The 27,339-nt window shown below is 40.8% G+C and overlaps 1 protein-coding gene across 8 annotated transcripts in view; it reads right to left on the reverse strand.

The window, feature by feature from the left end:
• The window catches only part of TNC (tenascin C), a 97,783-nt gene that overhangs the window by 20,512 nt on the left and 49,932 nt on the right, over positions 1 to 27,339 (reverse strand). Inside the window, exons 11-21 of one of the 8 annotated variants that reach the window (XM_009244790.4) lie at positions 23,335 to 23,607; positions 22,481 to 22,753; positions 21,602 to 21,874; positions 18,415 to 18,687; positions 15,836 to 16,108; positions 14,172 to 14,444; positions 11,435 to 11,710; positions 7,301 to 7,573; positions 5,456 to 5,728; positions 1,283 to 1,405; positions 3 to 146 (exon numbers count right to left, since the gene is read on the reverse strand). In XM_009244790.4, the coding sequence (XP_009243065.4) occupies positions 3 to 146; positions 1,283 to 1,405; positions 5,456 to 5,728; positions 7,301 to 7,573; positions 11,435 to 11,710; positions 14,172 to 14,444; positions 15,836 to 16,108; positions 18,415 to 18,687; positions 21,602 to 21,874; positions 22,481 to 22,753; positions 23,335 to 23,607 (2,727 nt within the window). The remainder of the gene's footprint in view (positions 1 to 2; positions 147 to 1,282; positions 1,406 to 5,455; positions 5,729 to 7,300; positions 7,574 to 11,434; positions 11,711 to 14,171; positions 14,445 to 15,835; positions 16,109 to 18,414; positions 18,688 to 21,601; positions 21,875 to 22,480; positions 22,754 to 23,334; positions 23,608 to 27,339) is intronic. The other 7 variants (XM_009244791.4, XM_009244792.4, XM_063714398.1 and 4 more) reach the window with 7 other exon arrangements.

The following is a 27,339-nucleotide window of genomic DNA, read 5'->3' on the forward strand; positions in this document are numbered from 1 at the left end:
ACCTGTGGTGAATGACCCTGAGACAGGTTCACTTTCCTCAAAGCCCTTCATGGCGATGATGCTGACAAGGTACTCTACCCCAGGTATGAGTTTCACCAGCCTGGTCTGAGTCTTGGTTCCATCCACAGTTACCATGGAGGGTGTACCTGGAACACAGTAAAAGCAAGATGAGGAAAAATGAACCTCATTGACACTTATGCACTGTTGCCCCCGAAAAGAGTGTATCTGATTTAGAAATGAAACTATATCTTCATCAAACACCACTTTCTTGACTTCTCATTTGCTCCTACCCTCTGGCATAAGGGAAGAAGGCTTACTTTTTGTATGCTTTTTCCATTGGTGCAGATGCCAAAAACAAAGCCAGGAGGGGGGAAAAAAAACATGAAGTCACAACGTACTAAAAATGGCAAGTTTCCGTTCAGTAGAGAGCTGGCACGTTGTGCTAATTTTATTTCATTATTTTTCCCCACAAAGAATATGGGAAGCTTACTATGTAATGTACATCAGATCTATTTCACCCATTGTCTTGGCTTAGGATTATAGAGACTCCCTTACTAGAGGAAATTCTACTTAAGAAAAGAAAGTTGATCATAGTCAAGTTTGTGCTGTAGTGTTTATTAATAAACACAGAAATTGTATTTCTTAGAATTTGGGGGCTAGTGAAGAGCTTGCACATCAGCTGGTCAGACTTCCCATAGAGACAAAACAGCACTCCTGTGAGGAGGTTATTAACCATCCTCTCTTTATACACTTCCAGCAACAGGTAGCTTACTACCTGCCAGAGTGTCTTTAGGCAGACTTGACTGGGCTTCCTCCTTGTGGTCTCTATTATAGCCCATGTGCTTTGAATTAGAACTCACAAATTTTCTAAGGCACAACTTGCCATCATTTACTGAGACAGACAGATTTGGCACCCAAAGGTAAAACTTCACATATATCCAAGACTAGCTTTTCAGATGAGTGTGCTCAGGGAGAGAAATGCCAATACATTTAGAATCTTTTGTCATTGTGTGAAAACAATACTAGAGATCTATTTCTCATAGAATTTTATAATTTCAAGGCTAAAAAAGGTCTTGTTCAAATGACCCTTCACAAGAAAGTTTCTTCTAAGAACCTCATAGCACTTTACAAATGAGGTCTCTTCTCTCCAGATGGTCTCACAAATAAAGAATTCATTTTCTTTGATCATGATGTTAGAGGATGAAAATTATCAGGGTCTCTTTCATGAATCCATCCAAACCCACAACACTCTTCCTCTCTCTCCCCTTTCCGAGTCTCCTACCTCCTGTAATGGGCACATAGGTAATCCGGAAGCTCTCCACTTGGGCAGTGGGTGCCCTCCAGCTGACAGTAGCTGAGTTTTCAGTGATGTCTGAGAAAATGACTTCCTTTGGGGAGCCCATGGCTGTCAAGAAGAAAACACAAGAGAAGCCCCAAAACAGTTAACTGTCTTGTTCATCAATGGTTCTTCTTGAATTCCTTATTTAGGAAAACTCAGTGCCTAGAATTTGTGTCTGAGCCAAGCGTTTAGGATGGAGAATGTGGTGATCTGTGGTTAAGTTGTGACTTGCTAGGACCAATTGTTGTTTCATTTCAGGTACAGGGCCCAGGGTTGTAGAAGAGTCATTTGGTCTAATTCAAGGGGAGTGATAGGAGCATAGCTGACTTCCAAGGAATCGAGGGAGAATGATTTCCCAGATTGGAATATGTCCCCCGTTCATTTTTGATTTTTAACATTTTCTTAAATCTTTGCTTTCTAGTTCCTTTTATTAAATAATACTAAGACTTGACAACTGTATAGTTCTTTGCAATTTATAAGGCTTAATCCTCCTATAGAAACCCCCAAAAAGATGTGATTATAGCCATTTTACAGAGGACCAAACCAAGGCTTCCATGAACATTCTTGTGATGTGATCTTTCTGGGTCCCAGGAGTAGGCAGCAGAGCCAAGCACAGCCTGGAATCCTGGAAATAACGTTCACACAAACACTGACCTGGGCAAACCCATTCCTAGAACTGGAAGGAGGTCCAAAGCCAAGAGAACAACCTCAGGCCCATCACCAAAGCAAACACCCAGTGGACACTGGGTCTACCTGTGAGAAAAGCCATGCCCAGGGGGAGTTTCTGCCTCCCCAAATACCTCCCCTCAAAACCCAGTTTCCTTTGGCTTTTCTCTGTGTATTTTTTGGCTTCGATTTTTGCCCTCTTCAGCTGACCATGCCTACCCAGAGAATTCAGGAAACAATTTTCAGGCTCTAGGGAGCTCACTTCCTCATCTTTTCCCCTCTCCAGCCCACAGGGATTATTACATGCTGAAACCCACAGAAATTCAGCAAGGGGTTTTTTTTTTCTTCCCCTTTCTGTATTTTTCTCTCATCCAAGACATCTCCTCCTACAGCTTTCTTCTGTGGCCTGGGAGCCACCCCCAGACTCTGTGGCTGCCTGGGTTTTTGCCCTGTCTATGGAAAGTTTCAGAAACCACATGGGTCTCTGGAGCCTGAAAGAGCTTAATTGTCCAAATACCACTGAGAGGCTGGGTGACCTTGGGTAGGTGCCTTCACTTCTGTGAACCTCAGTTGCTCCATCTGTCCAGAGGGAAAAGTGGTACCCACCCACAGGGATGTTTTGAGGATTAGCAGAGATAACAAATGTGAAACTCCCAGCACAGCATCTGGCATGCAGTGAGAATTCAGTAAATACGATTGCCCTCTCTTTATTTTCTTTCCAATGTCCCTCTTTCCTCCATAGGCCATATTAGACTTTAAGGTGTCCCCTAGGAAAGATCAAGATGAGGCTAACTGGGAAAAAATAAACAAACGAACAAAAAAAAAAAAACAGTGAGGTGTATAAACTCAGGCACTGAGGACCTCCCTCTGCCAACCTGGTGTACTTGCACTATTGCTCCGACTGAAAACCTCATTGGTGTAGATACATTTTAGTAGGTGTATCTTATGGCCAAACACATTAATAGCTAATACGGTTACTGTGGGTAAAGAAATTCTGCTAAATACTTGACATTCATGATCTTATGTAAACCTCATGGCTGACCTTTGAGTTAAATTCTATTTTCCAGATGAGGGAATTGAGGTAAAGCCATGAGGAAACTCCAAGGACACTGCCCCATGGTTGTTGGCTTAACCACCAGGCAACACTGTCTCTCACTGCCCTTTCTACTGCCCTGGGCACCCAGGGCTGGTAGCTTGTGCTATGGAGAGGTACCTTGTGAGTGAGAGGAGGAGCTACAGCAGGGCGTTCTCAGGAGGAAGAGGGATAGGACATTATAGAGAAGAGTTTACAATGGTATAAGGGAGGAAGAGAGGAGAGGAGAAAGGTTTAAAAAAGAAAAAGCAAAAGCGGAAATTTATAAACTTGATGAGGTGAAGATAGAAATTAGGCATCTTCTGTGCTCAAGAGCCCCCTTTCCTGTCTTCTCCTGGTCCTGGGGCACAGGCATGTAGACACACACACACACACACACACACACACACACACACACACGCAAGCACGCACACGCATGGGCACTTGTCTTTGGCTGTAAGCTACTAGGCTCTAGAGAAGAAAATCAAAGAGAGGGCTTTCCAAAAGAGCAGGGTCTGCCTTGCCTTTTTTTTTTTTTTTGTTCTTAAAAAAAATTAAATTCATGATTATTCATTCTCCTTTTTCTTTAGAACTGTAGGGCTTCTAGAAAAAAAGATCAGCAAAACAAATCAATGATCAGAAGAAGTAAACTTTGAAGAGCACTGTTTATAAACCAAGATCAAAATCAAGGCTCTGCTTCTGATCTGGAATCGTTTTATGGGCAGCCACAGGGAGGAGGAGACTGAGACCTGCATCCCAGGATAGGGTGTCCCTGTTAATAAGAAACAGGGTTTTTCCCTCTTACTAGGTTGCTGCCTGGATTCTAGCATTTTCTCCAAGCCTACAAATACTGATTATTATTTTTACGTGGGTGATTTCTTGCCACTTGTTAGGTCCTGAAAACTTGACAGTATAAAATATCTATCTTTAGACAAAAAGGAGAGGTTTTGGCAAATGTCATGCCTATGCCTGTCAGAGATGGCAAGCAGCTATATGCATTGGTTTTCTCTCATCCAGACTGCTCATTTTAAATAGTATTAGAATAAGCTGGTCATTGGGCTTTACTCCAAATCTAGCTCTATGATCATAGAAAAATCATTTCACTATTCTGGTCCACAGAGTCTTCATGCACAAACAGAAGAGGTTGAGCTACATCATCTCTCAGGTCCCTTTTATCTCTCCTGATGATTTTGTGGTTCTGTCCCCTGGTTCCCTTTGAAGCAGCTGTCTCCAGCGAATGCTATGTCTCTGCATCTCCCTCAGTTTCATGAAATAATTTACTTGACTTGTTGGAGGTTTTTCCTTTTCTCTTTAAAAAGTCATGTTCATCTTATTATTATTATTATTTCAAAGATTCATATTATTACTACTGTTATTATTATCATTATTTGAGACAGGGTGTTGCTCTGTCGTCCAGGTGGGAATGCAGTGGCACGAACATGGCTCACTACAGCCTTAACCTCCTGGGCTCAAGAGATCTTCCTGCCTCAGCCTGCAAAGTAGCTGGTACTACAGGTATGAGGCACCACACCTGGCTAAGTTTTTGATTTTTTTTTTTTTTTTGTACAGGTAGGGTCTTACTATGTTGCCTAGGCTGGTCTCAAACTTGTGGACTCAAGTGATCCTCCTATCTCAGCCTCCTGAAATGCTGGGATTACAGGTGTGAGCCATCACTCTGGGCCTAAGAGTCATATTATTAACCATCTTTTTTCTCCTTGAAACAGCTCCTATGGAAAAAGGTGATTAAACTCCAAGGACACTCTAGGTGCCTTTCAGAGTTGTCATGAGTATCAAAGTTAGAGAGCTTCATAAACAGTAGCATGTTAATCTTGCCAGCTCTCTCCTTTATCCTTGCTGATCACCGTACTGATTATTCACATGTAGCATTTTATAAATATTAATGTTTATAGATAGAGATGCTGCTTCTCCATTGTCTCCCTGCTTGGTATAGCTCGAACGTTTGGCCAAAGAACAAGGAGGTGTATCTCTGGATAAAATATGATGAGATAATAGATAGAAGGAAGAATCTTTGGAATGTAAAAAAAAAAAAAGATGATAATTGTAACGATGATGATGCATTAATGGCAATGTGAATAGCTCTCATTTGCTGGGCCCTTGCTACGTGCCAGGCCTTCCGCTATGGGCTTTACATGAATTATCTCATTTAATCCTCACAACCCTATTAAGTAAATGGCATCATACTTTTTTTGCATAAGGACTTAGCCAAATTGTCCAAGGTAACACAGTCTATAATTGAAAGAGCCAGGATCAGAACGCCAGCCTGCCTGCATCCAAAGCTCCTGTGATTACTCAGCCCTGTGAGAAGAAGACCCCTGAGTCATGACTTTTCTCTGTTCTCTCCTGTTTATTTACAGTACCTGTTGTTGCTATAGCACTGACTGGCTGGGATCGCCTTCCTTTGCTTATTCCATAGAGTTCAATTTCGTATTCGGTAGCCTCTCTGAGACCTGTTATGTCCCTGGTACGTTCGGGGGCAAGTAGGGTTATTTCCAGTGGCTCAGACTGCTTTTTGGTATCTCTGATTTTGAGAACAAAATTGTCGAAGACCCCTTCATCAGCTGTCCAGGACAGACGGAAACCGTCTGGGGTGGCATCTGAAACCAGAAGGTTGTCAACTTCCAGTTCAGCTTCTAGAGGGAGAGAAAATGGTGGGAGAAGGAGGAAAGACAACATCATTTACCAGTCCGTGCAATCTTCTCTCCAGTGGGGGTATCAATATGTAGTGATGCCCCGGCTTTCAGAGATAGAAGTGTCCTGAGATACCAAAAATAAAATCATTCAACATTAACAAGTCCAGTAGAATCAGGAGAGGGGAAAGATGGAGTAGACACATTCAATACAAGTCAAGCATATGTTGCATATGTGAGTTTTGTCTAAAAGCAATTCAGTAAATCCACATCTGGACTCAGCATTGGCCCCTCCCACATATTATTAAATAAGTTCAAAGCCCGTAACTTGTTTACATTTGCTCTCTGTCTTCCAGTGGCTGAGTGCCCATCCCCTGCAAGACCTTTTTCTTTTCTTTTTGAAAAGACAAACCAGCATTAATGATCTGTAGAGCTGCTCATGATGTTACTGCTGATTACATTCCCCTTGAGCCTGCCCAAAATGGCTTTTAAAATGTTATGGTCTTTTTGCTTTGTTCTTAGTGCTGTTTCACTAAAGAAGGCTCCTACCCTTGACTTTTTTTTTTTTTTTGCATTCTTTCTTGTTATTTTATTAACTATTAGATAAATGTTCAGATGGTAGAACTGAGGTTGGAACCTTTTGTGCTACACATACTGTGGACCCAGGGTTTCATCTTGTATTGCCTTAACTAGACAAAACTCAATGTCAATGTAGATTTAGAGCTGAGTTTCCCAAAGTGTGCTCAGAGCGAACTATTCCTGTTTTATCCTCTTCCTTAAAAAGTATCCTTTGTCAAATAAGTTTGGAAAATACTGCCTGGATAGGTACTTCTTGGAGATGATGCACATTAGGGTGTTCTGAAAAGCCTTGCAGTTAAAGATCCTCTTTAACTTTGTTTAACTCAGTCTTTCCAAACTTATTTGAATGTGGAATTTCCTCACCGAGTAGGAACTTTGAACATTCTGTGGAGCTAGTAATCTCTAGAAAGACTTTGGGAAACACAGATGTTTGACTATTCAGTTGTTAATTTCTGTAGGAGTCATTAGTCTTGAGAAAATTATGGATTTAGTCCGTGTTGCAGAGTCTCTCTGATATTAGTGATTACCGATAAAATAAGTTCACATTTGGTTTTCCAATGACGAGCTCACTGGGTAAGTTTGTTAAGATCATGGTTGAGATTTTGAGATGGCGAAGGTTTTAAATACGTTTTGGAAATATACTCATTGGTATATTTCTTTTGAGAAGGCTGAAATGTAGCTGGGGACCAGCCAGGTTGATCACAAGGGAAGATGATATGAGATAAGCACACAAGAGCTATGGACAAGACAAGGTCTAAAGGATTTTGAATACAAAGCAGAAATATTTCGACCTTCTCATTTCTGGGGTGGGAGTGGGGAGTGTTCATTAGGTACATATGACAAGAGGGAGTGTGGGGAGAAGGTGAAACAGTAGACCACATTTATGGATTAAGTAGGAAATGTGAACAAAGATGTTAAAGTCATGGCGATCCGGTAGACAGATTACACAGAAGGCGACCAGGAAGAGGAACAAATGGCTCACTTGATTTGAAATACCTGTAACAATCTCAGCCCTCAAGGGCTTGGTTTGGTGCCCTTGGGTGAAGCCAGAGACCATAACCTCATAGCCAATGCCAGTTATGAGGCCTCTAAGCTCCAGCTTCCTCTGGGTTCCTGAAAGTGTGAATTCCTGGGGGTCCAGCAGCTTCCCAGAATCCACCACCGTTACTAGAAAGCTGTCAAAGGCATTCTCCGATGCCATCCAGGAAACTGTGAACCCGTAGGGATTAATGTCGGAAATGGTTAGGTTTTCCAGAAGGGGCAGGGCCTCTGAAAGAAGGGAGGAGTGAAAATAACTCAGGTTAGCAGCACTGACTCTGTCAGGATAGCACACGTTTCCAAGAACACCAATAGATACCCAAGTCCATCATTCAATTTGTGTTATATGCTTAGAAAATGAAAATTCAGTAAGAACTCATTGGGTGCCAGATAGTGTTATCTTGTGCAATTCTCTTAATAGCCCATGAGGTAGGTATTATTCTCATTTTACATGTGAGCAAACTGAGTTTCAAAGAAGTTGATTGACTTGGCTAAAATTACAAGCTTGTAAGACGAGATAGAGCGAAGATTTTAGTCAGGTTTGACTCCAAAGGCCATGTAGTTCTCTATACAAATAGGATGCGTTTTGTTGAGTTTGGATCCCATTGTCTACTTCCCACTGCCTTCAGCTCTGTTTTTTTTTTCAAGTATAATTTCTTTCTGGTATACTTCATGTGTTTCTATCCCACTTCTAGTGCACAGTTTGAATCAAATTAATGAAGTCAATTAGTGACATATCCTCACAAGCTGAAATAAAGGGAGGAGGTAAGTTTTTTTGTGTCAAAATTAATAGCTCACGGTTATAACCCACTAAGAAATTATAAGATTTGCTAAATCTTTTGCTGTTTATTTTCCTGGATAAAGTTAGAAAACAAGAACACATCTGGGTCTTAGTAAATTCTGTCATCATCTCTCCTTCCTTCATTCGTTCACCAAACATGTATGTCCCAGGCATTCTGATTTCTCAGGTGCTAAAGGGCCTTTTCACACATTGGGATATCCAAAAGGAGTGAGCTTATGTTGGCTAAGTTTCCATTGATACTTTCCAACTGACAAAGCTTCACATTGTTATCCTAGTTAGTCTTTCAAATGATACAGTAAGGTAGATATTGCTACCTGCCTTCCAACCCCGATCACATCTAAAAAACCAGAGAAGTTAATGACTTATCTTAGGTCATACATCTGCTAGGTGCCTAAGCTGAGATACAACCAGGTCTTCTGACTCCAAGTTCTATGTTCTTTCCATACCCAAAGCCAACTCCAATCAGTGATGGCAATCCTGAGGGATAAGGAGGATTAGTGGAGAAGGTTCAGCATCTCTTTTCTAGGTGTTTTTTCTTTTTTCTTTTTTTTTTTTCTGACAGTACTGGTAAATGCATTTTTTTTTAAATCAGAAGAAAAAAAGGAGACAGGAATTTCAAATTAGCTGCATCTAGTTTAGACACTTCTTTTCCATTACAGCTAAATGGAAACTTTCAAAGAGATAAATGCTCTTCCATTAATTCACTAATGCCTAGGGTCTAATCCATGAGACATAAAGAAAAATGTTTTAAAAAGAAGTGTTTGGTGACTGAATGAATAAGGGAATGAATACCTTAATTTTGTAAATAGAGATTTAAATTTTGCTGTGGCTTTGACTTCCTGTAGTTATTTTGAAACACCTGGTGTTTATTCTGAGGCATTTTTTCCATGTAAAGATTTCCCAAGAATCGTAATTCTATCAAAAGCGAGGATGAAATCTCTTATACTGTGCAAACAATCTTCGTCTGAGAGACAAAGGTCTCGAATTCTGTTCCTGGATTTTGTTTAGATAAGTGGCGTCTCTCTTTGATAGCTGGCCTCTTTGCACCTCCACACCATCAAAGCAGTGAATTCCAATGAAAGTGAGGGCATTCAGGCTAATTAGGCAATCAAAGCTTGTTATTTAAGAGTCCCTCCTGTTTTGTTTTTTTCTTTTTAATATGCTTCTTTTAAAATGCAATCTTTTCACATCATGGATTAGCTGAGACAATGCTGTAACTGGATCTAGGATTCCCAAGACTGGGTCTCTCAGCTTCCTTTTCTTCTGTTATGTGGGAGGTCCTGCAAGCCGCTACAAGCAATGGCCTGATGGGATCTGTGGCCATTTCTCCCCTCCTGAGGAGTGAGAATCTCATCTCATTTCTCCTTGTCTCAGTCCCTTAAGAAATTACCATGTTCTGCATTTGAAGACTCATCTGAATGATTTAATTCACATTAGGTAACTGGATAGGAAAAAATACTCATTTTTTAATCTTACATTAAAACACATCCAAAGTTCTCTTAAAAAGGAGAGGGAGTTCATGATTGCATGGGTCTATTGTTCTATCTAGGCTTATTGGTTATTTTTAAGAAAGCCACTTTCCTAATAATGTTGGGAGACAGCAAAAAGAACCTAGCATCTATAAAATTCCTACTGGATGCTAGGCAGTTAAATTTCACCAACTCTATTTAATCTATGAGACAAGGCTCTCAGAAGTGCCTGTGGTATCCTCTCTCCATGCATAAGGAAATTAGGGTTCAAACAAGTTAAGAACTTGCTAAAATTATGTAGCTAAAAAGCTGTGGGAGAGGTTTAGAAACCACACAAGCTTGATCTCAAAATCCTCACTCTTCCAGGACACCATGCTGCCTATAATTAAATATTTAATTGTACTAATTGACATGTCTTAGTGATGGCAATTTAGACCCTGGGGGAGACCTGGTTTAATGTGAAAATCCGATGGCAAAGTCCGTCTTCTGAAAATTATCACTAATGAAAAGGAAGAGACTTCTAAATATTTTCTGAGGCTTTTTGGGCTAGAATTTAGTAAACTGACACCATGTGCAGCCTTTGCCATTGAAGTTTTTGCTGCCACCATTTGGCAGCATTTGCCAAATTGAACATTGGCAAATGTTCAAGAAGTCAAGTTGAGTGAATGGGTAGGGCTTTATTAAACTTGAAATTTATCTGCCATCTGAGGTTGAACCTTCATCAATCTATTGTATTGTCAGTTTTAAGAATAATTATTTTTTAAAGAAAAAGATGGTTATACTTTTGGCACATATATGAACTGCCTTACCTAGCATGATTTATGAACAGAATTTCGATCTTAGGCCTTTACTAACTTAGGAGTCACTTTTTAGGCAGAATCTCTAAAATGGGGATAAAACAGCCAATAAAACTGGGCACAAAAAACCCTAAAAGCTTTATACAACTCTTGAGAACGTTGTCTCCACTTCTTAAGAGCAGCTGTGAAAGTCCTCTCCTTTATAATAGTATCTGCTTTCTCTTTACTTAGAAGTTTACATATATTATCTTGGCTATCATGAGTAATGTATTGTAACCTGTGTCTGTCAATGGATGAATGGATAAAGAAAATGTGGTGTATAGATAGATAGACAGATCATATTTATATATAAATATATACACTCCATATGTGTGTATATATACATATATATACACACATATATATAATGGAATACTTTATAGCCTTAAAAAAGAGGAAAATTCTGTGACTTTCAACAACATGGATGAACCCGGAAGACATTGTACAGAGTGAAATAATCCAGGCACAGAAAGACAAATACTGCATGATCTCATTTGTGTAATCTAAGAAAGCTGAACACATAGAAGCACAGAGAATAATGGTGGTTACCAGTGACTGGGGTTGGGGAGATGAAGAAAGGGGAGATGTTGGTCAAGGAGTACAAAGTTCAGTTAGACAGAAGGAATAAGTTTTAGTGATCTACTGCACAGAATGGTGACTGGCCATAGTTAATAATAACATATTGAATACTTCAAAATTCCTAAAAGAGTAGATTTTAAATGTTCTCACAGCACAATAAATAAATAAATAAATAAGGAGGTGAGGGGATTGGTATGTTAATTAGGTTGATTCAACCAATCCACAATGTATATGTATATCAAAACAACACACTATTCTCCATAAATATATACAATTACTATTTGTCAATTAAAAATAAGAGAGTATACATTTGGAGTGAAGATTGTATTTTTGTTGAATTTTCCTTTAAGATGACTTATCTCCTTTTCTCTCTGCGTTAGACAAGTGAGAACCTCTGATTGAGTACCTGTAACGACAAAGGCAGTGAGGGGTCTGGTGGGATGCCCAGCCAAGGTGGTCCCTGCCACACTGACGCCATAGCCAGTGTTCTCCACCAAGCCTGTGATGTGAGCTTGCTTTGCATCTCCTGAGACTGTGAATTGCTGGGACTCATGCAGTGAGTGAGCATCACTCACATTGATCACAATCTTTGCAAAAAGCCCAGCTTGAGTGGTCCATGACATGTTGAAGCTGTTTGGAGTAATATTGCTAAGGATTAGCGTGCCCAACTGTGGCTCTGGTTCTGAAGAAGGAATACGGGCAGAGAGAAAGAGAGAGACATTATTAGAGGAAGCAGTGGATTTTTCCAGATTGTAGCCATAGAACATGAAAGCATCGATATCTCCAAATACATGCAGAAGAGACAGTATATTAGGCTGTGTCTACACCTGCATTGAATATGATGATAGAAAATATATTGCTTTCTCTGCAGGTGTAGATTGTGTTCTTTATTTTTATTTTTATTTTTTAGATCTGTGTTCTTTTAAAGCATAGACACCACCATTTGCTATTCATGTATGAAGAAGAGTAGACAAGCCATTAGAGTGGTAGATTGGAATAATGTGAAGGGTATTAAGGCTAAATTTTCTAAAGTTTTTACTGGGGACACAAGCCCTGTAAGATGTTCCAAGAAAAGACAGCTTTATGATTAAGTATGCATGGTAAACACTGAAAATTATGTCTTACCATAGAGATTCACAAGGTGGGTTTGCATTTTAAAGGCTCTGACAGGCGAGTTCTGTCAATAAACCTATTTAATTTTGTTTAGCCCATAATTTCATAAACTTATTGATCAATGTGTACCCTATCTGAGGAATATCCTTTGAACATCTCAAGGAGCTGGTGTTCCATTGAACATGCTTTAGAAAATGCTTCTTTGGAGTTTCCTCATTTAGTATTCTTTTTTAGTATCTACTGGTTGAACAAATTAAAGGCTAATATCCATACAAGAGAAATTTTTACAGTACTTAATATGCATTGTAGGAAAATCTATATTTCACCATTTAATACCGTAAAGGTGAAGATGGCTTCCACTAAAAATTCCCAGTGAATGCAAAGGTGAAAGAAAAACTTGAAGTTAGGCATTGAATTTTCTGCTTAGGAAACTCACTTATTGGATAATTTGGACAGATAGATGGTTTCCTGCGGTTAAGTATCTCTTTTCTGTTAAAGTCTAGACATTCAGTTTTGAGAGCAACTCATTTAATGTTAACGGGCCTATATGGCTAGATGTTTATGGCGCTGGCCTCCTAAATGCTCATTTATCAAATAAAACTAATTTTAAAGTAAGTGTGGCCCAGACTGTATTTTAGAGAGAGGCAACAGTACTGGAGAATTCAGATATTAAGATCAGGATTTAGGGTTGGGAAGAGGCACAATATTTCTTCCAAGGACTTGGGAGGTATTTTGCTTCAGCTCCAAAGTTTGGAGGAAAGAAGGGGCTCATGTGGATAAACTTTAACTGCACAATTGTACAGCATAACTCGATGTCATAAAATCTCTAAGAACAAAAAGGATTTGGTTCAGAAGCAGAATATAGCCATTAGCATTGACATGGGATTTCCTCCTTATCAATTAGTTTCAGAAGGTAACAATGCAATCATTTGCAGCTATAGCCTTGACAAATTCCCTCAACCACACAAAAGATTAAAATGTTCCAAGTGGAACTCTGTTATTTTCCTATATTTTGCTGTAGAAACAATCTCCCAAATTAAGGATGCATGCTGGAATTCTTCTCATGCTACCAGACAGACTGTCAATGCCAACAGATTCACCATGCAGAATAAGACTCAGGTTCTTGAGGTCAGCTTTATCTCCAGCTGCCTCTCAAAGGGTGCAACCAAGCTGAGAAATGAGATGTAAGAAAAAACAGAGAAAGATAGTGGTAGTTAGGGTATGGTCAATGTTCCATGCAAAACGAGGGGCATTTTTCTCCCACCACTTTTAACCTTCTGAAATGACTCATTGACATGCTAGCTGCTTCTAGGAAAAAGAAACATTTTCAAAATTTAATGCTCTGAATATTTACCACATGCACCAAGATTTGGACAAGATGGTGGCTTGCAAGAAGAGCCTGAGACTTTGTGACAGCTATCAGTGGGTGACAAAACATGCTTGACAAAGTACATGTCAAAAAAGAGTAGTCTTCAGACAAAAATCTCGAGAACAAGATAAGACTACTGGGTCCTCTCATGCAGTTCTTGGGTTGTGATTCAGAGTCTATTCTCAGCATGCTCAGGGCACCCTTATTTTTTAAAATCCTGCTAGAGAGAAAGAGAGTGTAGATCTTTCTGACCAAGGCACCAGAAATGGCATGCACATACCTCTTTGAACATGACATAGGCAAACTTTGATTAGAACGACCACAGGCAGATGATAATGGGTGGGATTGAAAAAAGATTATTCAAGATCAGATGAAAGGATGATTTAGAAATTCAACCAAAGCAAGTCAGGTTAACTTTATACAAACACACAGAACAACTCCAGATGTGAATGGATATTTAGGAAAAAGAGGTTTGACGCTGAAATTCTTTAATTTGGGGTGAGAGTTATTTTAAAGCTTTAAAGCTTTGATTTGGATGACTCTATCAAATTTGAGAAGGATTGGGAGCAACTAGGAGGGTGAAAAGTGGGTAGCGGGTGATTTTTGGAAAGCTATTCAGAGGAAATTCAATGAAGAGTGAAGAAGCCATAATAGGAAATACCTGTGGTTGCTTGGACCATCAGGGTCTGAGCACGCTGCCCGCCAATCAGCCCATGAAGGTGGGCAGTGTAATTAGAAGAAGCTTTGAGGTTGGTGATGACAGAGCTGCGAGACACTCCAGGCACAGAGAGCACCATGGTCTCATGGGGGTGATCGGAATTACTAACTTCTATAAGAAAGCTATCAAAGGCAGACTCCTGAGCTTCCCACGAGATGAACGCACTGCCCCAGGTCATGTTTGAGACAGTAAGGTGGCTAAGAAGAGGTTCGGCTACTAAAGCAAGAAAAAAAAGAAAAAAAGTGTGTCAATTTAAAACACCATTATACAGTCAAAATCAAAACACATAAGACTAAATCCATAAAGTTTTAGACTTTACCCTTTGTTAATGGTAAAATAATTTGTCCCTTGTTGAAAATCAGTTTGAGCCATGAGAAACAAACATATATGTTTGCCTAATTTTCTCCTCTAAGTTTTTTTGTACTTGAACCTGGCTGAGATAGGAACTGGATAATGTTGGCTCGCTGCCTTATCTGTGGATCACCCTGATGACAATTTGTAGCCTCATGTAGAATGAGGACAGACCCTCTCTCAACCATGGGTGACCTAAATGACAGGCAATTTTGATGCTACGATGTCAGCCCTTTTCTTGGATTTCCCAGACTATGAGTCCTCTTTTTGTAAACTATAAGGAAAAATTATCCTGTGTTTGTTCTGTAGCTAATGTTTATTTTTTTCTAGTTTGTGATTTCTTCATTTCTCCTGTGTTTGTTCTGTAGATATTGTTTCTTTTTTCTAGTTTGTGATTTCTTCATTTACCTCTCAAAGAGAAGGCACTGTCTAAATTGCACTAAGAATGCTATTTTGAATGTATGGGGCTCCCCTTTCTAAATTCACATAGGGTTCTCTTTTACTGCATGGCAAAGAGCATCTGACTTAGTGCACATCTCACAGACACCACAAATTTAAAATGAGAGCAGTTTATTCTTTTGTTTTTTAAACTAAGTCCCTTGTTTGAACACAACTATTCTACTTTTATTTTTGCCATTTATCATTCACTATTCTGAGGGCAAGACAGCATGGTCTGGTCTTCTAGAGGTGGTGTTGGAACTGGGGTGGTCTGAATGGCATGGCTGCCTCCTGCACTCATCTGATAAGTAATCTTTGCTGTTTCTCTTTACTTTCCCAGTTGGAAAAAAAATACCCAACACCATCAACATGATTATTAAATCACTGGGATATTTTGGTATTGCAAGGTCCAAGAGACTAGGAAGACAAAGACACTAAGATAATACAAAATAAAATTTATAAGACCTCTTTGACTGAGGTAGACATCTTTCAAAATTAAGAACAGCTCTTGTTATATAGCTTTTTAGTTATGAGAGGTTAGAATTCTTTCCTCTAGGTTCCATATGGCAAACTAGACTGAACTACATTTTATGCTGTAAACATACTGGTCAGTGATAAATCAGGCACATGGCTTTATGGCAATCCATTATTTGGGCTGCTGTTGGAAAAGAGTTATGTTAAACAGCACTCCAGCCTAGCACCATGGAAGAGTTAGTGCCCTGTGGCTTGTACATCAATGTGAGAGGAGAAGGAGAGGCTTCACCCTGCAAAGAAGACCGTGGAGACAGTGTGTTAGAAATGGGAGAATGCACATGTACCTGTCGTGGCTGTGGCACTGATGGTTTTGGTCCGGATGCTGGGAGCAAGTCCAGAGAGGTAGACAATAAAATCAGTACTAGGGGGTAGCCCTGAGATATGGGCAGTTCGTTCAGCACCAGAGATATTATATTCCACAGTCTCCCGCAACCTATTGGAATCAATAATTTCAATGGTAAAGGTCTCGAAGATCCCATCGGTAGCTGTCCAGGAGAGATTGAAGCTCTCAGGAGTTATGTCAGAAACATTTAAATTTCCAATTTCAGGTTCTTTGGCTATAAAAGGAAGGGGTGGGGGAGAAGAAACAAATAAATTTGAGTTAATTATTTGGCTGTGTTTTAAGATTGAGGTTGTTAATGGAACCATTGCTGGGTAGAGATATCTGATAGTTCAGGGCTATGATGGAAGGAAGCAGTGTTACCAATTAGTGCCAAAGGGAGAGAAAAAGCAGTTTTGTTAAAAGAAAAATTAGAAAAATGAAGGTATGGCAATTAGATTTCTCTACATGCAGTTGCCACATATAATCAGGCCCTGGCCAAGAAGATGTGCTGAATGATCTTATCAGGAACTGTTGCATCTTAACCACACACGCCTCTGGGAGCCCTACCTCAGGGTTGCTGGCCACTGGTCAAAAGATATGAGTCCTGGCAACTTCCAGTCTCTTGAATTGCATTAAGGAAACCAAGATTACTTGGATGCCTTCCACAGACATTCTTTGCTTTGAAGGAGCTCCCATCTATTCAAATGAGGGCTAAATAATTCTGATGCCATTACCCTCCCAAGGTGGTAACTTGAGGCTTCTGATTTTGTGACTTAATCGTAATTACCAATTTCTCAGTGTAATTCTTGGTATTTTTTTCATACTTTAGAGAAGGATCAGCCAGCCATTCTCATATTCTGTTAAAATAGCTTGTCCTCTCTTAACTGCTGCTATGCGGGCCAAAAAGGCTAGTATTGCATTGCCAACAAAAAGGGCTAAGCCAAGACAAGGCAGTTTAGGCCATCCCTTTCAGCGAAGAAATAACATTTTGTCTTGAAGATGGTCCTGCCAGTGCTTTCCCCAACCATAAGAATAAAACATGCAGAGGGCAGGTAGGAGCAGGGTTTGAAAAGCTAGTACTGTCTCTTTAGCAAGAAAGAAGGCTCCTGGTCTCTGAGATCCTTCTAATAGATTTGTTGAGATACAGATCAGATGGGATTATGGAACTTCCTGCCCATAGGCCAATTCATCAGCAACAAGAATGTTGCTATTGTTAAGAAGAAAAACACACACACATAAAAATACTGAGGACACCCAAGCCACAAGATCTGCAGAAAAGATCAGAAGTGGTGGGTGATTACTTTGCCTTCTGGGAAGGGATGGTTTATGGGTCTCAGAAAAAGGAGGTCTGGGTGCCTTCAGAGTAGCCTTGGCTGCAAATTCTAGGCATTTCAGGGTCACTGTCCTGGCAGTGGTTGCCTGTGCTTTACGTTTTTTTATCTCAGTGAAAATTAGTGAAATGACTGAGGTTAAAATGCAGAGCTATGCTCTTGCTAGATTCAACTGGGATGTACAGGTATGCATTAAAGTTTAGTTGCAATAATTATTTAAAAAGGGGGGCAGTCATATGCAAAAGGAAGCAATAGTCTCTACTGAGCCTCAAACCCATGGAGGCACATAATGAAGATGAGCAATGGAAAACTGTGCCAGAGGAAGGCTGCTGACTTTAGCAGGCTCCCGGGAAACACTGAAGTCTTGTAACAGGGGTAGAGTGACGAGTAAACTATAATGCACCCTCCTCGGTCTGGGGCTGGGAGTTTGCCATCCAAAGGCCAACACTCCAGAGAGAAACTCTTGATTAAAAGAGCAAAAAGGGTATCAGTTCTTTGACATTCATAGCCCAGGACATTCCTTGTTCCAAAAGCTGCTGTGTGTACTTGTGCTAATGAATGGCTTTCTCTTTGGTACAGTCTCTAGTCATAATTGTGTAATTTCTTTTTTTTTCCTTCTGGTCTAGCTATTTGCTAATTTGATATTCTAACAATGACTCAGTATCTGAGAGAATTGCCCAGAGGAGGGTAATTCAGTTCTCTTATTATACTGGGTGCATTTTAAAGAAACATTTCTTAAATGCAAGAACCACAGTACCCATATCCTTGAGGGATTTACAGATAGAAAAGCACCATTTCCAACTAGCAAAAGACTCTCTAAAGTAAGTAATCTGTGTTCCACCAGAACTCATATATAGGGAGGGAGGCTTTTAGTTACCTCCAAGCACTGGAGAAGTGAATTAAAACCATCAGGCTGATTCCTGAAACAAAAATTCATCATTCAAAAAAGATGTAGAATCAGCCAGGTAAAGTATGAAAGGCTGGGGGGCTGGAGATCAGAAAGGGCAACACCTGCATCATTCACCATCCACATGGCAAAGGCATGAGGACAAAAGCATAGCCCACAGGGAGGTCTCTGAGCATGCACAGCCGGCCACTGAAAGGCACATGAAAAGGATTCAGTTATGGTGAGATGCTGACTCCGCGCATGATCTCTTGAAAAGGAAGCAAAGAACCTTGGGGAGAAAGCATTGACAGGGAGAGGAAGTACCTGTGGAGGCCTCAGCAGAGAGTACTGGTGTTCTATAGCCCCGGATCACCCCATAGATGGAGACTCTATAAGGCGTGGCAGCCTCGAGGCCCGGGATGTCCACAGCCCTGAGGCTGCCAGGCAACGTGAGGTTCTGGGCTGCCTCCACTTTGTTGACCTCCTGCACCTGAATGACAAAGTGCTCATAGGCATTGTCAGCTGCGGTCCAGTTGAGTCTGAGGCCATCCCAGCCAACCTCAGATACCACTAAATCTCCCAGCTGTGGGAGCTCCTCTGAAGAAGGATAGAAAAGTATTTGTCAGTTCTATAAACCAAAAATGAGGAAACCAAACATCCCACAGCCCAACTCTAGGAAAGAGAGAAAGGGGAAAGATAATTTTTAAAAAAATTCTTGGTCTCTGAGCATTTGCAATTTGAACTGTGGTTCTCTGGCCACAGTTGTCTTCAGGAGTTGAAAATGGTCAGAAAGGGAAATATCTGCATGGTTTATCCTTGAGATGGCAAAGACATCTGCACCAATGCACAACCCACCGGGAGCATGTATTGCTAGCAGCTGAAATTCACATGGAAAAGTAGGATTGTGGGTTAGGGTAAGAGACATGGCAATGGTTACAAGTGCAGAATTTGGAGGCAAGTAGTCCTTAATTAGAATCCCAATACTAGCATTTGCTAGCTGCATAATCTTGGGCATGTCACTCAGCTTCTCTCTGAGCCACCCTCTCTTTACCTTTAAATGGAGTTGATGGTACTATTTCATGGGATTGCATGATGATTAAATGGTAATATTTATCAACTTCTTAGTATCATACCTGATCATGGCGAGTGCCCGATAAGTGTCAGCTTAATAAATAAATCATTGTTCAAGTGTTTTCCCTTGGAATTTCTTACTCATGTCAGGGAGAAATCCCTGCTTTATTTCATTATTTATAACTAGAAAGATTATCTCATCACTAGCCACTGGCTACCTGCCTGGGTTGATAAAGTGTATGCTGTCTCAGGTGTGAACAAGTATAATGTTTTTTCTTTGGTCTTTTATCAGCTTTCAGGGATCAAAAGTTGTGTACTGGGTTCTCAGCTTGTTTCTTCTTCCACCTTTTTCTGCTCGTACTTTATGTCTAAATGAAGAACGGCTGTATCACAGAGCAAAGCTGTTTGTGTGAAATGAGTGTGCCTACTTTTAATTAAAAGAAAGGAGATTTTTCTCAGTAAATGGTGCAGAACAGAACCCACTATTACTGCTTCTACAATGTAGAAAGGAAATTTAACGTAGTTGTTATTGGTGATTTAGAAAGTTTGGATTTAGGATATGGAAAAACCTATTGTTTTGTGGGATGCTTCTGAGGGTTAAATGCAGTCTCTCAGCCACTGTTTTGAAGGCTGAAGTGGCCATGGGTTAGAAGTTAGGGAGGAGAATATCTGCAGGGATTTCAACCAAAAATAGTTGAAAGATATATGTACTTGCTCTTGGGTATCCAAGGATTCAATGCACTGTGAGAGTCTGAGCAACCTCTGAGCAACCTCTTGCTTTTAAGAGGGGTTATTTTCAAACTGTGTTCCACATATATCTGGGGCTGTTCTAGAAGAACTGTGTTGAGAACATGGGTGGAGGTATCCCTCTCTTACTTCCAGGCTCACCAAGAACAGCTGTTCACTTATCTGTCAAATAGTAGGGTTCCTTGGAAGATTTCATTTGCAAAAGGAGTTGTACTGCTAAAAACAAAAGTTTGCGGACTACAGAGGAAGATCATGAGCATCTTGCACACAGGCCACATCTGTCTCAAAGGCCCTTTTTGCTCTTGTTTGATCTGAAGATATTCCAGGAAACACAGGAATATAACCTGGCCCCCTTATTTTTGGAATTTTATGTAGTTTCTAGCAACCACCAAGTTTATTTGTTATATAAGAGCAAGGAAAACAATTTTTTTGAATTGGGTGATTTGGATTGCATTATCAAAAGGCAGCATATGTAGAGTGGGGCATGGGCTTAGGGCTCAGCACAGAAACCCTGTTACCAAAAAGTTGGCCCTTTTTCCCATAGCCCTTTTTGAGGCTATTTCTAGAAACCTCATGTACAGCACAGTTTTTTACCACAGATGGAGCAGCTGATTTTTGGTGGAAAATTGAGAGGAATTGTTTTTCCTTCCCAAATTGAATGAAAAGCATTGAAGTCAAAGGTGGCTGTCCTTTCTTGGAAATGTCCCTGCTTTTTGTATCTGTTGAGGAGAGAGTCCTAGATAGTTTCAGCAGAAGCTAACTGCATCATTTCTAAAGGTTATTATGTAGAGATCTGCCTATCAGTTGAGTGTTAGTTGGTGGTTCTGAGGCTAGTAATAAGGTTTTTCTAGAAAGTTCTGATCTTATTTTTGTGCCACAGCCCTAATGTTTGTGCTATTTTAAAAATCATGACTCTGTTGCTGTATGATAAATTTAGCTATTTGCTATTCAATATTTACAACATGATGGGGACTTTACTAAGCACTGACATTCATTAGCTTATTTATTGCTCATGACAGTTTCCTGAAGTAGGGGTCATTGCTGATTTAAAGATACAAAATGGAGGCTCAGGGATGTAAAGAAATATACCCAAGAATAGAGGCAGGGCACGCTGGCTCATGCCTGTAATCCCAGCACTTTGGGAGGCCAAGGTGAGAAGATTGCTTGAGCCCAGGAGTTTGAGACCAGCCTGGGCAACACGGTGAAACTCCATCTCTACAAAAAATACAAAAAACTTAGCTGAGTGTGGTGGCTCACACCTGTGGTTCCAGGTACTGTGGAGGCTGAGGCAGGAGAATCACTTGAGTCTAGGAGTTCGAGGCTGCAGTGAGCCATGGTCACACCATTGCATTCTAGCCTGGGCAAAAGAATGAGACCCTGACTCAAAAAAAAAAAAAAAAAAAGCATATATCTATATATATACACACATATATATATACACACACACACACTATATATATAAGTATATATTTGTGTGTGTGTATATATGTGTATCTATATATATACATACACATATATTCCCAAGAATATTTAGCTAGTGAGGTGGAATTCCAACACAGACCTTCCTAAGTTAGAGATTCATGCTGTCTGTCAACAACATTGGGGTAGGATTCTGCCACACGGGGGAGTTTTCTCTATTTCAATGACACGCTGGCTCCTATCATGTCTCCAGTCTGGGAGGAGGGTCATATACCTGTGATGACCTCTACAGCAAGGGGTTGAGTGCTGTGGCCCCTGACCTCGCCGCGCAGGGTGATTGTGTAAGGAGTGCCAGCCCTGAGGCCTGCGATTTCCACGGAACGCAGGCTGCCAGGAACGGTGAGATTGTGAGCTTCTTCCACCTGGTCAGCCTCCTGGACCTGAATGGTAAACTGGTCATAGGTTCCATCTGGCGTGGTCCAGTTCAGTCTGAGAGCATCCCAGCTAACCTCGGTCACTGTGAGGTTTCCCATATCTGGAACCTCCTCTGCATAAGGACACAGAGTTGCTGAGTTACTTAAAAAGGCAATTGTACTCTGGGATTCAGGTGAGGTGGCATTTTGGCTAAGGTTGGGATGAGTTGTCTGGTTAGTGTTGATTATAGATGCATGATTTACAGCAGGTGTTGAGCACACTCAAATTGTTGGCACTAAAGCCAGGGTTTTTCTATTCAGCTTTTGGGAATGAAAAGTAGTTTTAGGAATTGTTCACAATTTCTATTCTTGACATACAAATAGGGCTATGGGGAGTCCTTTGGTGTTCTTAAAATGAGCTCATGAGCTCAGAGCTATTTTTTCTTCATTTACAGGTTGGGCTTTCCAACTTTTTAGATATTGTGACTGAAACTTACTTTGAAAGAAAAGTCACCTCTCACTTTTTTAAAAGAAGAGTAGGTGGAATTTTCCACGGAACTGGGCTACAACTAGGACTTAGCCAAATAAGGGATGTGACATTTAGGAAGAAGCAGAGATGATTCACTGGTATTTCCCCAGTGTGGTAGGAGCTGATCCCAGTTTAAAGCAAGAAAGTGCTTTGATTCCTCCCGAGCAGAGACAAAGGGGAGGAAGTGAATTAGTGAATTCGTCTGGAATACCTGTCAAGACTTCAACAGAGAGAGGGGTTGTGCTGAAGTCCTGAGTCACCCCGCGGATGGTGATGGTATAATGAGTGGCTGCTTTGAGCCCAGGCAGGTCCGTGGACCTCAGTCCTCCTGGGACCGTGAGGTTCTGGGCTGCCTCTACTGTGTCAGCCTCCTGCACCTGAATGAAAAAGTACTCATAGGCCCCTTCCGGAGCAGTCCAGTTGAGTTTGAGGGCATCCCAGCCCACCTTGGCCACCACGACCTCTCCCAAATTGGGAGTTTCCCCTGGAGAAGGACAAAGAACTAGTTTAGTGATCAAATCACACAACAAGGTCCAGGGAATCTTTAACACAAGAATAAGCTGAATAATAATATTACTGAAAAAATGTGACTTTCTTTAGATAAACATGCATCATGCAACTCTTTAAATTTTAGAAATGGAGCAAAGAGAGGAAAGTACAGGAAAATACTTGTTTTGTTTGTTTGTTTTTTAAATCTTAAAGAATTGCCTTAACCCTCAGTAGATGAGAGAATTTTGTGATTTTCTTTCCCTTCCATATATAGTGCCTTAATGTCCTTTAACAGGAGGGAGGCTGTTTATGGAGCTAAAGGCCCTCTCCACGGAAGCTGTGTGTTTAGTCCCGCAGATTGAGCTCTGTACAACTCCCAAGGGTGTCATTCATGTGGAGTGAAGTATTAAAAGTTGCCTTGGGGTTCTGTAATATGATGGCCTGGTGTCACAATTAGACCCCATAGACATAAGTAGTGGCAGAACAAGTCTATTCCAAAGCTAGTCATATCTGATTATTCACGGGCAGTTTCCTGCTGGGAAAAACAGAAGCTATAAATAGAAAGGAAAGAGATACCTGTGGAGGCCTCAGCAGAGAGCACTGGTGTTCTATAGCCCTGGATCACCCCATAGATGGAGACTGTATAAGGCGTGGCAGCCTTGAGGCCCGGGATGTCGACAGCCCGAAGGCTGCCAGGCACGGTGAGGTTCTGAGCTGCCTCTACCTTGTTGGCCTCCTGCACCTGAATGATAAAGTGCTCATAGGCCTGGTCAGCTGCGGTCCAGTTGAGTCTGAGGCCATCCCAGCCAACCTCAGTCACCAAGAGGTTTTCCAGCTCAGGGGCTTGTTCTGAATAATGACAGAGATGGGGTCAGTTAAACTATTCCTCAGAAAGTTTTGCTTCTGAGAACCTGGGAATGGCAAGCCCAATGCCACATCTATAGGCCATTGCAGTCCGAGTGCCACGCTTTGTTCACTGCATCCCCTACTGGTGCTGTCCCTATTAAAACACCAGCAGGACAACAATGTCATATTTCTTTTGCAGCCGGGCACGGTGGCTTGAGCCTGTAATCCCAGCACTTTGGGAGGCCAAGGTGGGTGCATCATTTGAGGTCAGGAGTTTGAGACCAGCCTGGCTAACATGGTGAAACCCTATCTCTACTAAAAATACAAAAATTAGCCAGGTGTGGTGGTGGGCGCCTGTAATCCCAGCTACTCAGGAGGCTGAGGCAGGAGAATCGCTTGAACACAGAAGGTGGAGGTTGCAGTGAGCCGAGATGGCGCCATTGCACTCCAGTCTGGGAGATAGAGTGAGACTCTGTCTCAAAAAAAAAAAAAAAAAAAATTTCTTTTGCCTTCATGCATATTTGGGTTTTTCTCTTGGAAATGGTATTTTCCTATTGATCAGTGTCCTGCAGATTTAGAAAACTATACGTCTATGTTAGCGATGCTCTGAGCTTCAGTTTTCATTTTGGAACATGTCTTGCATCATAATGGGGTGGCCCTCAGTTATTCTGGGGGTCTTGGTTTGAGCTGTCCAACCTTCTGTATTTTGAGACAATTGGCTCCTCTTAGATTCCCTTCTTTTTTGAGAGGCCAAGGTGGGCACATCACGTGAGGTCAGCAGTTCAAGACCAGCCTGGACAACATGGTGAAACCCCGTGTCTACAAAAAATACAGAAATTAGCTGGGTGTGGTGGCATGAGCCTGTAATTCCAGCTACTTGGGAGTCTGAGTTAGGAGAATCGTTTGAGCCCTGGAGGTTGAGGTTGCAGTGAGCCAAGATTGAGTCATTGCACTCTAGCCTGGGTGACAGAGTGAGACTCCATCTCAAAAAAAAAAAAAAAAAAAAAAAAAGCCTCTTCTTTTTTGTGCTGCCTCAATATCCTATGGGAGGTCTGTTGTATAGTTTATATTGGGATTTCATCAGTTTCTAGCATTCAAATCATGTACATAGATCATATTAGTAAAGATCAGAGACACATTGACACAGTATTATTAAGGCTGAGCTAAGGAAGGTGATAAGGCTTTGAAAAACTGTTCCTTATTAGAAAAAAGAAACAGGTCCTGGGAGAAGCAGATCTTATATAAGAAGCTCAAGTAAAACTGAATGCACCCTCTTCATTCATCTCCTGAATGCACAAAATTCCATAAAAACTCACTGGTCTCAACCTGACTTAAGGGAGATAATTTGCCCAGGGCTGAGCTTAAGTGAACTTTGCATAGTTTAGGAAGGAAAGTATTTCTCTGGAAATGGATCCTGTAAACTAGAGAGTAGAAACTGACTTTAAATCATTTAAAAGAACAAATTGTTTTTTTCTATTTATACTTCACATTGCTGCTAATTTCAAATGAGCCTTATGTGTCCATTAGAGCAGACTACTAACTTGAAAATCTTAGCTTGGAATTTGATTGAGGATATCCTTTCAGAGGAGAAAACATCTTTTCTAGAATTGATTTAACTCAGACATTTCTAAGTTCTGGGGAACATTCTTCCTGCTTGTTTCATATTGTCAGAGCATACACTCCTTCAAATTTTGTTTGATCGAGAACAGAGGTCCGCAAACTGTTACCTGAGGCCCACATCTGGCCAGCTGCTTATTTTGGTAGTCAGCAAGCTAACAACAGATTTTTTTACTTTTTTACATGGTCAGGAAACAAATCCAAAGAAGAATATTATTTCATGGTACATGCAAGTCATATAAAATTCCAATTCTGGTGCCACAGATAAAGTTTTATTGGAGCATAGCCATGCTTGTTCACTTATATATTGTTGATGGCTGCTTTTGTGTTACAAAATGTGCAGTTGAATGATTGTGATGGAAACTCTCTGGCCTATAAAGTCTAAAATATTTACCATCTGGCCCTTCACAGAAAATGTTTGCAATACTTGATCTTGAATACAGACTCCTCTTTAACCCTGACGCATGTCCTGAAGCTTACACCGGAGGCTCCAAAGCAGTTCTTAACCACCTAAACATGGTCTTTATGAGAAAGGGAGGACCCCAAACTGCAAGTGATGTATCTAGATTTAGGAAAAGAAAGGAGGTGTCAACTACCTTTAATCCTGCTGGGCCTTGTGAGGCCAGAAACAGTTCGCTCGGATATAGTTATTATACCCTTGACATTGGGATTTAAGCACAACTAAACTCAAGAGCATGTCCTTCTCAAATATTCCAGCAGTCCTGATGCAGAAAGAGATATAGGACAAAAACAGAGCTAAGTGAAAATGAAATCAACCCTATGTCTTCTTAGCTCTCCTTCTTATCCCACTTTCCTGTTTTTGTTCCTCTGCTGTCCACCTGTCAGGAACTAATCTGTCATTGACAACGTACCACTTCGTGTGAATTAAGTTACTGTCTTTCTTCTACGGGAGTCTGTCTTTTAATCCTTATGTCTAATTGTTACATAAAACATATTTTTTCTATGAAATACATTTTAAATGCCCCCTTGAAAGAGATATTGGGAAAGTTACCTTACTGGGGGTGGGGGAATGAGATTGTGGATTGCCCATTAAGCTGTGGCAAGAGATGGATGGAGAGAAAAGATGCACGTTGGAAAACGTCTCTTCCTAATGAGAATCATCTTATCTCTTTGAATCAGATATTTAATATGCCACTGATACTTTCATCTAATGGTCCCCACATCCTGTTTCATCTGTTCATATAGTCGATAGAGTGATTTTTTTTTACATAATGTCATGTTGTTCAGTAAATAGTAATAGTGATGGTGTTGGTACTTCTGCTAACACTTTTGGTTATTTCTCTACTATTTTTTTTGGTAGGCAAATCAAGAAAGAGCATTGGTTTACAACTCAGAGAGGCAGTACTGTGGCCACGTCAGTAGTGGATGCTACGTGTGCCCCACCCAGATCCCTTTATTAAATAAATGCTAGCCAAATAAGTAAAAGGTACAACTTCCACAAATAAAATCAGTAGCTAAATTAAAGAGAGAGGGGGTCAGAATTATGAAAGAAGGGGGAATATTATGAATAAAAAATACAGTGGACAATAGTTGAGGTGAGGACCAAGAGGCTTCACATAAATGCTGGCTCCACATTTCAACTGCAAATGACATATTGTGGACTTACTGCTCTAGAAGCCAAGTGTTTCCATTATAGATTCCACACTGAATTTCTTGGCATTTCTTTATGAAAAGGATGTTGTCTTTTTCTTACAGCTGTGCACAGGAATCTACCCTCTGAACAATGTCAGTGGGCCTGGGAAATCAGAATTTTGAAACCCGTTTCTGTGCTACTGGTGGGTTGAGCAGCTGGTCTGGAGGAATTTCTGACAGTGCCAACTTAAATATCTGTAGATTGTTACCATCTTCCAGATAGTGATTACCAAGTGCTGGCTTGATGAGGAACCCACTTCAGCATCCACTTAGGGGAGAAAGAGTGATTCTCCCACAGCAGGGGCATGGTCACATCCAAGCCTGACAACCCCAAAGGGTATCTTCAGTGGCTTTACTCTCATCTCTCAGAGATACGACAATTGAAATGAGAAGCCTTGGCTGCCTTAAAACATTCAGTGATTTCTTTGTAACTGCCAAGAACCAAGCCCCTTTGCAGATGCCCCT

This window comes from Pongo abelii, chromosome 13 (genome assembly GCF_028885655.2).
Source record: "Pongo abelii isolate AG06213 chromosome 13, NHGRI_mPonAbe1-v2.0_pri, whole genome shotgun sequence".
NCBI classification, from domain to species: Eukaryota; Metazoa; Chordata; class Mammalia; order Primates; family Hominidae; genus Pongo; species Pongo abelii.